The sequence below is a fragment of the Solanum stenotomum genome, chromosome 2 (assembly GCF_019186545.1).
Source record: "Solanum stenotomum isolate F172 chromosome 2, ASM1918654v1, whole genome shotgun sequence".
NCBI classification, from domain to species: domain Eukaryota; kingdom Viridiplantae; phylum Streptophyta; class Magnoliopsida; order Solanales; family Solanaceae; genus Solanum; species Solanum stenotomum.
The window spans coordinates 18838939-18849771 of NC_064283.1; the positions used below are offsets into that span (position 1 = coordinate 18838939).

The 10833-nt window shown below is 32.9% G+C and overlaps 2 protein-coding genes across 2 annotated transcripts; one reads left to right on the plus strand and one right to left on the minus strand.

Annotated features, from left to right (window-relative positions):
- Positions 1–37: 37 nt before the first annotated feature.
- Positions 38–2887, minus strand: LOC125855231 (probable trehalose-phosphate phosphatase J). Its single transcript, XM_049534930.1, has 10 exons — positions 2650–2887; positions 2254–2531; positions 1928–2068; positions 1761–1832; positions 1581–1673; positions 1295–1453; positions 990–1137; positions 708–778; positions 478–570; positions 38–376 (listed from the first exon to the last, which is right to left on the minus strand). The coding sequence occupies exons 2-10, from the start codon at positions 2521–2523 to the stop codon at positions 269–271; spliced, it is 1155 nt and encodes a 384-aa protein (XP_049390887.1). The 5' UTR covers positions 2524–2531; positions 2650–2887; the 3' UTR covers positions 38–268.
- A 6113-nt stretch (positions 2888–9000) lies between these two features.
- Positions 9001–10121, plus strand: LOC125855783 (uncharacterized). Its single transcript, XM_049535486.1, has 3 exons — positions 9001–9117; positions 9208–9391; positions 9859–10121. Exons 1-3 carry the CDS (start codon positions 9001–9003, stop codon positions 10119–10121), a joined length of 564 nt encoding a protein of 187 aa, XP_049391443.1.
- Positions 10122–10833: the final 712 nt, after the last annotated feature.

A 10833-nucleotide genomic window follows, 5' to 3' on the forward strand; every position in this document is an offset into this window, starting at 1 on the left:
ATATATTTAATTTATATACATAATTGATAGACAGATGGAGAGAGAACTTCCAATATATGCATTTAGGCAAGACTGGAAAATTACAATTTACCCTTGTACAGAGCTAGTTACAAAGATGTACAAGGCCTTAAAGCCAAAGAGAAAAGGATAAAAAAAAAGCTTTTAATTTCTTTTCTACCTTTTCTTTCTTAATACTTCTTTGTTATATTTGATAAAAAGAAAATACATTATATGCATCATTAAGTCCATATTCACTTTGGACAAATTCTTAGTTCCTTAGAGATGCTTTCATCTCCTCAATTTGTCTTCGAATTCGAAATTGTCTTCTTAATGATAACTTTTTCCACTCTACCAAACGTCGTAGAAACACCATAACCTGTGAAGTCGATTAGAAAAAAACGAAAAGGTTAAGTAACAAATTCAAACTATGAGCTATGTCGCGTAAATATTTTCTCCCAGAAGCGCAATTCAACTCACCTCAGATGGTTCTTGCAAAGAATAAGATGCATGTGTGTCTTTTGGAGTTTTGGAGACAAGAATGCCAAAACCTTGATCTCTTTCTCTTAGGACCTATATAAACAAATGTAGGATTAATATTAACACTATAGAAAACTTAATAAAAAGTAAAAAGACCAAATTATAAGATCTTGTAAACCTAAAAGGCAACAAAACAAAAATATTAAAAAATATACAGGAACATAGGATACCTTGAAAGCATCTTCATCGGTTCGATCATCACCAATATATACAGGAAAGACGTCAGTACAGTTAGCATATCCTGTTGAAGAGAGGTTTCATTATCAAAGTTAGCATCAAACCAATTGTTTTCTCTTTTAATATTTCAATAATATATTTGTCTCTGTCACTAATGAAACTAGTAATAATACAACATACCCAGTGGAATCCCTCAAGTGGGGTTTGGGGAGGATAAAGTGTATACAAACCAACCTTATTACTAGAGAGACTATTTCCAAATCGACAGGACTTACCAAGTGATTCGAGCAAGAATTCGAGAGCTTTGCCCTTGTCCCATTTAATAGTTGGACGAATCTCTAATACTTTTCTTCCTTGTGTCAATCGAAGCTTTGGGTATTCTTTAAGCACTGATCTTACTACTTGTGCTAGTTCACCCCATTTCTGTTACATCAACAACAACCTAAATCAGTTTTTTTTTTTTTTTGTTTTTGTTTCAAAAAAGTTATATAAAATTAAGCTTTTTTAACTCATGCTTTGCCTGATGGGCCATATAATAATAATGATTATGTAACAGAATATTTGGAGTGGTTTATTATACCTTTTCATCAACACAGCGGAAATGTACAGAGGCACAAAACTTGTTATTTTCAACTCTAACTCCTTCTGTAGACTTTGTTATATCCACAAGTTTTTTGTAAACCTCATCAATCATAGGGAGAAATTCACTTGCTGGTTGGAAAAGAACAACTTGAGCTCCCTCTCCCTGAAAATTAAAATTTCAATCATAAAATACACTATTTTTAGAGGATCTGACATCAACATTACATTATTATTGAAGAGTACGTACTAACTAGCTAGAAGATGCAAAGACAAGTTAAACTCACTTTCTTGTATTTGGAACCTTTTGATGGCCCTTTTATATCCATTCCATGGCTACCAGCATAGTACAACTCTGCCAATCGTACAAAGCTGTATACCTATATATAACAATACAATCACCAAATGTTTTACAATTTCATAAAATGGAAAGAGCAAGACCATAAAAGAAAAACAAGTATATATACCTTGTCTCTGCACCTTCCACTCACTATTGCAGTAGGGAAATATCTAGCAAGTTTTCTCACTGTTGCTCTCATCTGATATATGCAAATAAGTGGGATCGAATAATTAATGAAAATGAATTTTTTTCTTTCTTTAAAGGAAACAAGAGTTGATAAAGATGAAAACTTACAGCATCAGACATGAAAGCTTGATCAGGATCTTCAACAATGGGGGAAAGAGTGCCATCATAGTCTAAAAACATCACAATTTGTTTTCCCTTTGAAGCACTGATTATCTGCTCAAACATATCCAGTGCTGATGGATGTTGCACCTGTTTCATTAATTCATCAATTATCAGCTCACAATGGCGCGCAATCAATTACGTCATACTCATACTCCGGAGGGTAAAATGTACTGTTCCGATAGAATTACAAAAAAAGAAAGTCCCAAATATATGAATTATTCACAGAAACATTACAACATATATGTGGTGGCCATGAAATTCTTTAAGCTTACCATCCAAGAATTCAAGTCATCTGAAAGAGCAGGACTAGACTTATGATGAGTAGGAGAGGAAGCTCTCATTGATTCAACCCAAGAATTGATTCTAGCACTATTATTCCCATTAATTTCAACAAGTGTCTTTCTTGAAATAGTTATACAACTCCCCGGCCCCGGCGGCGGCTTCTGAGCTGCCGTTGTGAATAACGCCGACGAGTTCGATACCGGTATTGTCAGATTAATACCGGATTTCGGATCAGATACTACCACATTCTGCTGAGTCATTGTCACTCCTACAAACCAAAACACACACAATATAAGTCCAAATTCAACTCAAAAAAAGATTCTTGACAAAATCCAAAATCAAAACCAACCCATTTGAGGAAACTGGAAAAAAGATTCAATCTTTACCTAAATTTCCTTCAATTAATCAGTTAATAGTTGGAATCTTGAAGAAGAAAGAAGACAGTGTGTGTTACTCTGTTTTATGTGAGTAAAATGGGAATGAGAATGAGAATTAAGAGGAAAGATTTGAGTGAAAATAAGAGAAGCAAAGGGAAGAAGAGTGTCCTTTCCTTTACTAGTTACTAGAAGAAGAAAGAAAGAAAGAAAAACAAATTGGGATTGGAATATAGGAGAAAGAGATGAAGAGCGGGTATGTGTATGAAGAGATTTGGGACGGTTTGGTTTATTTTATAGTTGTAACTACACCACTAACAGACAAACATAATGCCCCACTACTAAGACACCCCCTTACCCCCATTTGTGGTCCTACAGAAATATAAAAATAAGAAAGAGTATTTATTAACTATGCAATTTTGCTACAAATAAGTGTCTCGTTCGTGGAGTGGTAACTAAATCATTCATGCTTCTTAATAGGAGGTTTTGGATTTGAGTCTTTTTGAATATGAAGTATTCTTTATTAGAGAGCGTTTTATTTCAATGTGGATTTTCCGACATGAATTTGAATTTAGTTGAACTCCAATGTGGGTATTAGACACTAGATGAGAAACTCAAAAAAAATATTTTGATTTATCTGTCTGGTTTTGATTTGACATGAAATTTAAAAAATTAGAATATTTTTGAATCTTGTGATTTTAAATTAAAAATATTCTTTTGAAATAGATTTAAAAAATAAGATAAACCAGAGATATTATATCATTTTTGTCATTACAATTTCATTAAATTTGTGATCTAATATGAGTAACAATTTCTCCATTCTATAATTTTGATAGTATATTTTTGTGGGTTGGATGCAAGTTGTGGGAGTGGAGAGTGGGGCCCACAGGTTCAATATCTTGGAGTGGGGCCCACAGGTTCAATATAAGTTGTTGTTTTGCCACGTGGTCCCACCAAACCTTATTGGCAATCCCTTCTCTCCGCCGTTTTTGCCGCCATCTTAACAGCCCCTTCAGCCACGTAGGATCATTCCACATCGGCACCCTGTGTCTGATGTGGCATATGCCACCAAGTGGCACATTGAACAGGTTTACCTTCTCCAGAATTCACTACTCTACCAAGCAAATTCTGAATATATTTCTATACAAGGGAAATGTAATAGCTTAGCCGTTTTACATCAATCGATGTTTATATCCGCATAAAAACTTGATTACGTATTAGGTCATTCAAGGGAAGCTCTCTATTAAAAATATTTCATACCTCATCATCAAAACTTCTAATAAAAAGAAGAGGAATCTCATTGCTCTATCATATTGTTTGATAGTATAATTATTACTACTTCATTCAACTAATAGTTATACTCAACAAAGGGTCTTCAAGTTATGACTTTATAAGCACTTGTTGGTTAAGTTTCTAAAAAATTAAAAATAAAATTTAAATATATTTTAGAAAGTTAAGGTGTTTGACTAATTTATTTATTTATTTTTAAAAAAAGTGTTTAGAACAGTAAGAAAAATTATTTTTCAGACAGTAAAAAGGTACTATTATTTTTTTTTTCTAAAAACACTTTTGGAACATGCACAACTTTAATATTGACAAAAGTATTTTCAATTAGATTAGCCACGCAAAAATTACTACTCTCCGAAATCTTTTTTCGTAAAGCTAAAATGATTTTTAAAGTTAGGCCAAAAATGCTATTAGTAGTAATACTAATAGGTAATGTGATTTAAAAAATACTATAACTACTAAATTTTATATATCTTCAATTATAATTGAAGTGCTGAAAATTGAAAAAGAACAAGGGGAGAATAATGGAAATCCAAATGAGCGTACTTTAGTTGCAAAATTAGATTCTTTAGATTGCATAAATTACTTCCTTATGTAAGTAATTAGATCAGTGTAATGACTTTTACTATAGAAAAGATTTGGAGATCTTATAAGAGGGGAAAATTGTCAATTTTATTCATAATAATGAGAATAAACGGTAGGCTTATTTTAATTATTTCCATAAAAGCATAAGCTTAGGTCCTCTTTAATTTTCAAAAGTAGGCAAAATAACATTAATATACAAAGAGAAAACTCATATTTGAAGCCATTTATGTAAGTATATACCTTTACTAAAATAGTAAATGGTCCATAACTTAATAATGTTTTCATAAGACCCCCTTGTAATGACTAAGTAAAACTAACGGCTCCAAAACTTGTCTTCTAGAGAGAAACCAGCTACTAATTACTATTAATATGATTCATTTATTTTTGCTAGATTTTGAAAAATAATAATATCTTTGGGATTTTTGCAGCTATGTTTTGTCAATATTTCAATTTGCAAGTTCTTTAACCCCTTATATTTAGGAAGAAACGCCGGTATATGTAATGAGAAACACCGGTGATAAAAGAATTTCTAATTTACAAAATATATACGAAAATTTTGCTCAAAGCATAAAAATTTTCATATAGGAAAATTTATGAAATACGTATATCTTGTTCAAGGTTTAGAATTTTGCTCATTTTTTTTCATGTATGAAAACTGTTCAAAATTGATATGAAATATGTATGTCTCACTCAAGCCTTAGAATTTCAGTCACAATTTCATGTAAACAATTGTTTAACTTTCATACAATATTCATACAAATTTGATACAACTATAACACACATATAAACACAAAAAATGATTTTCATACAAACTCAACATATAATTATAATACAACTTTGATAAATATATTTGATACAATTCAAACTTCAACCAACTAGGATTGGAATTCAGTCCTAACTAGCTCAAATCTTATTCAAATAACCCCAATTATTAGATTTTGTTATGTTTTGTGAGGATATGGTTCAAATTACAAGTCGTAATACCTCCTTTTTTAAAAAAATAATTTGTGCCACTTCAAATAATTGAGTTACATGGAATTTTCATGCTTAGTGCCAACTTTCAATCCTTTTAAATGATTTTGGTCCCTTTCTCTATTTTCAGTATAGGTCATTGTTATTTCATCCAAACTACAGTATTATTGGTGATACCCTAATATAAAACAAAAGAGTAGCCTTTATAATAGATTGTTACTTTTCATTATACGTTAAAGAGTGGTGTGTGAAAAGTAACTGTCAATAAATATAATACTCCCTCCGTCCCATTTTGTGTGACAACATTTAACCGGGCACGACGTTTAAGAAATAAATGAAGACTTTGAAATGTTTACCAAATTGCCCTTTAAAAAGTAGACTCACTTTTCTCTCTCCTCATAAATGTTTTGGAATATTATTTTAAGATTAAGTGGAACCAATAAGGGTAAAAAAAGAATTGTACCTTTAAATACTTACCATATAAGGAAATGTGACATTCTTTTTTGGACTGACCAAAAAGGAAATGGTGCCACATAAAATGGGATGGAGGGAGTATATAATAAAGGGTCGATCCTAAACAAGATAGAAAAGGAAAAAGAATTGGGAAAAAAAAAAGATGCAAAGGAGCTAGAGATGACAACGACAAGACGCAAGTAATGACTCAAATTTGCTATGTTTTGTAAAATTTTATTATGTCTGATAAATAAGGAAAAGTAGCTAGATCATATTTACCATTAGCCTAATTAAAATGATTTCTACATTAATCACCTTTGCAAATATGTCTTATTGATGATTTAAGCACAAATGTTAAAAAGGTATGTGACTATATTTTTCCAAATTGGTGAAAGTCATGTTCTAAAGGAGACAATGTTTGAAAACACATTATAGAAGAAAAAAAAACACTAAAAAAACACCCTAGTATTGCTATAAAATTGTATGTGCAATGCCCTCATTATATATGTTACAGATTAGAGATCGGCTAGATACACCAGAGTTCTAATTACAATATGAGTCATTATCATACTCATGTACAGAGTCCTAATTCCAATACACAAAGTAATCTCAATCTTTCGAGGTTGAAGGGTTCAAGTAGAGCCGGAGTGATGTGAACGTATGTGAGATAGGCGTGGAAATGAGGCTTGAGACAAAATATTTTCAAGAAAGACAGATTCAAGTATCTTAGGGCAATATTTCAAGGGAGTGGAGACATTGACAATGATATCACACAGTATATTGGTGTTAGGACCGAAAATAATTAGGTGTCATGCGGAAGCTATCAAAGCTAACCTCGATAGACCATGAGTAAGGAGACAAACGGGAAATATACCAAAAGACGTGGTTCGGTCTACCGACATACATCTACAAAGGAGATGAACAATCCACTATATAAATATAAGAGTATAAAATATAGAGATAAATAACATCAACCAATTTACTTGGAATACAAAGAGGTTCACACAAGTGATAATGTATCACTGTCCCACAAATTCTTCCTCTAACCAAAACTACTACTTATGAATGCTACTATGTGAATGCTGATTAAGTTAGAAGAAACGAGCTTCTATTTATAGAGTCCTAAACATTTTCTACAACAAAATGACTAGCCCAATATGTTTTCAAAAAAGGAAAACCTATTTATAGTAAGAAACTCAGGACAATTAATACCCAACAATTGGTACGACATGGATGGAGATTGAAGTGGAGGCTTGCCTTTGAAATCTTGTGTGATACAAAGGTACCGCAAAAACTCGAAAGTAAGTTCTACATGTAAGAAGCAAAAGATCTAATTGTTTTGATTTTTGAAGAATGTCAAAGTGTCAAGTTGCATAGAACAGGTCGTATCAACATGTACTAGCTAATCCAAATCTAACTGGGAGAAGGTTTTGGAAATGAATTAGCGGATTATAATGTGATAGGAGGAGTCCTAGTCGAGCAGGGAAACTAAAGTCGAGTTCAAGTCGAACAAAGCTTTGAGGTGGTGAAGACAGGTTCGAGTTGAACAAGACTTTGAGGAGTTTCTGATCTATAAATAGGGAATTATTTTCATCAGAAAAAGTGGTGCACTCACATAGAAAGAAAATCAAAACACGATAAAGAGGTTGAGAGAGTTTTGTACCTTACTTTGGGGAGTGCTGCAAGTTTGAGAGAAAAAGTTGTAAGATTGTAGTTAAGAGTTTTGATTACAATTGATGTTTGAGTGTAGGATACGTCTAGCAAGTTTGAGAAACTTAAAAGACGTTATTAGAAGACCAAAACTTGGGGTTTTTTGTCTTGGGTAGTTAGGAATTAGAGTTTATAATTCCGTAGATTACATATTTGTGTAATCGTTGTGTTGATTGAAGTTGAGATAAATAATACAAAGTTGCGAACCAATTATTAGTTTACGAAGTTATTTACTACAACTTGCAAACAGTAAAGAACAAGTATTTAGTACATGATCCTTTACAAAATTTAGGAGGTAAGAATTCTAACAAGTGGTATCAGAGCAGGTTATCTTAATCAAGAGTCTAATAACTCAAGATAAAGATCATTATGAGTTCTGCACCTCCTCTCGGACACGGTCAAGGGAAAACATATCAACAGACCACCATTATTCGATGGTCAATACTACTCATGGTGGAAAACAAGGATGGAAGACTTCATTCAAGCCGAAGATTATGAACTATGGGTTAGAATAATCACTGATGGGCCATTAATCCCTACTGTTAAGGATAGTGAAGGAAAAAATGTTCCAAAACCTAAGGATAAATACGGAGAAGCTGACTTCAAGATGCTGGGAAAAAATTGCAAAGACTAAATGCATTCTTGTATGTGGACTAGGACCTGATGAGTTTAATCGCATCTCAAGTTGCACCTCCGCTAAACAAATATGGGATACTCTACAGAATGCTCATGAAGGTACAACTCAAGTTCAAAAATTAAGAATTGCTAGGCAATGCACTGAATACGAAGCCTTCAAGATGAAATCCAGAGAATCACTTCAAGACATGATTACCAGATTTACTACTGTAGTAAACGAGTTAATCTCCCTAGAAAAAAGTATACACCACAGAGGAATAGGTAGACAAAGTGCTTAGGACCTTGCCTAGATCATGGGAAATAAAAGTCACTGCAATCAGAAAAGCCAAAGATTTAACCAATATGACTTTGGATGAACTGGTAGGTTGTCTCAAAACATATGAGATGAACATCGATAAAAAAAGTGAAGGTAGCAAAGAAAAAATCTTGGATTCAAAGCAACTGAAAGTGATGAATCAGATATAGATGATGAATACCTATCACTGATCAGTAGAAACTTCAAAACTCTTCAAACGGGGAACAAATTTTGGAAAAATGGCACCACCCACCAAAGAGAAGAGTATAGAGAAACCACAAAGTGGATGATGCTTTAAGTCTGGAAAAACCGATCATCAAATTAAGGATTGTCCTATGTGGGAAGTAGAATGAAAAAAGGAAAGGGCTGAAAAGGAGAAGAAGAAATTTTTAAACAAAAGAAAAAACAAAGAGAAAGAGCAAGCTATGTATGCAGCCTGGGAAACAGGTTCAGAGATGTATGAAGAAGACGCTGATGACATTGCTCTGATAGCCATAGAAGAATCAGAACCTGAACCTGACTCAAACTTTGAAGAAAAAGAGGTAAACCTTCTTGATCTCAAAGATAAGCTAGTAAAATTCTCTAAGGAAAAAATATTTTTTATAATGCTCATATCTATTGAGACAATCCAGGAACTAGTTAAAACCAAGAATCAGATATTTGCTTCCCTAACTAGTTTAAAATTTGAGTATATAGATCTTGAAAAACTCAATGCTGAACTAAAAGAGAAAAATAAGCTTTTATCACAGAAAGTTAAGCAATTAGAGTCTTGTAACATGTCCAATAAAACTGAAATTCTAAAACTTACAGAAACAGGTAAGGACGAAACTGTGATAGGTCAAAAGATGAACTTGAAATTAAAAAGCTCCAAAACCAATTGTGTTCTAAATAGGAAAAGTCAACAAAAATGAGACTTGAACTAACTAGGACTAAAAATGAGCTTGAACAAGCAAATAAATGGACTAAGTCATCTATGATTGTATCACATCTGGGCAATAATCACCAAAATAAAAAAACTGGAATAGGCTTTAAACAACCTAGCATTGATAATTCCTTGTTATGCATTATCTGTGGTAACTCAAGACACTCTAAGATAAATTGCCCAAAATACAGTGCCACCATAAAAACAAAAGACACTTATAAGACACATCAAAGGAACATGTATACTCAGAAGATATCTAATCTACCTAAATGGATACATAGAGATCTTATTCATCCTTTTGATTTTAGTAAAGGACCCAAGTTAATCTGGGTGCCTAAAACTAACCTGTGAAATTTTTCAGGAAAAGTGAGAGAAAGCAAGCAACATTGGTACATGGACAGTGCTTGTTCGAGACACATGACTGGAGATACATCACAATTTCTCCCACTCAAAGAAGGAAGAGGTGGAATAGTAGCTTTTGATGGAGGGAAAAAGGGTCAGATTAAAGGCATCGGAAAGATAGGCAGATCAGATGAACACTCAATTGACAAAGTATATCATGCCGAAGGTTTGAAACACAACTTGCTAAATATATCTCAACTTGTGATAAAGGAAACGAGGTAATCTTCTCATCAACTAATGTTAAAGTTATTAATCTCAAAACAAAGAAGGTTGTTCTAACAGGAAATAGAGATAAACACGTATATACAGTAGATACGTCCAAGATATCCGATGAAAACTTAGTCTGCTTGAGTGTGATTGACAAGGATCCTTTGCTATGGCACAAACGTCTAGGTCATGCTAGCCATGTACAACTAAATAAACTCATCTCAAATGAACTAGTTATAGGACTACCTAAAACAAAATTTAAAGAGGCAAGCGTTTGTGAAGCATGCACTCTGGGAAAGCAAGTGAAATCATCTTTTAAACCAAAACAAGTTATAAATTCAACTAGATCCCTTGAACTAATACACATGGATTTATGTGGTCCCATGAGAGTAAAAAGTATGGGAGGGAAAATATATATGTTTATTCTGGTTGATGATTATTCCAGGTATACTTGAACACTATTTCTATCCTCTAAAGATGATGCATTTGAAAATTTTTGCTCCATTATAAAAAAACTCCAAAATAAATTTGATAAACAATTGACATCAATTAGGTCTGATCATGGTACTGAATTTGAAAATTCAAAATTTGCTCAGTACTGTGACTCTCATGGAGTTGATCATAATTTCTCTGCTCCTAGAACCCCACAACAGAATGGTGTAGTTGAAAGAAAAAATAGAACCCTCCAGAAAATGGCTAAAACAATAATGATTGCTAGCAAAGTCAT

Excerpts from the sequence above, each read along its gene's own strand:
- LOC125855783 (XM_049535486.1), top strand. The coding sequence starts at position 9,001 with ATGTATGCAGCCTGGGAAACAGGTTCAGAGATGTATGAAGAAGACGCT. Across the intron at positions 9,118-9,207 it reads CAAACTTTGAAGAAAAAGAG|GAACTAGTTAAAACCAAGAA; the intron begins GTAAACCTTCTT and ends GAGACAATCCAG. Across the intron at positions 9,392-9,858 it reads TCTAAAACTTACAGAAACAG|GAAAAGTGAGAGAAAGCAAG; the intron begins GTAAGGACGAAA and ends GAAATTTTTCAG.
- LOC125855231 (XM_049534930.1), bottom strand. The coding sequence starts at position 2,523 with ATGACTCAGCAGAATGTGGTAGTATCTGATCCGAAATCCGGTATTAAT. Across the intron at positions 1,138-1,294 it reads TCCGCTGTGTTGATGAAAAG|AAATGGGGTGAACTAGCACA; the intron begins GTATAATAAACC and ends TTGATGTAACAG. Across the intron at positions 779-989 it reads ATTCTTGCTCGAATCACTTG|GATATGCTAACTGTACTGAC; the intron begins GTAAGTCCTGTC and ends TCTCTTCAACAG.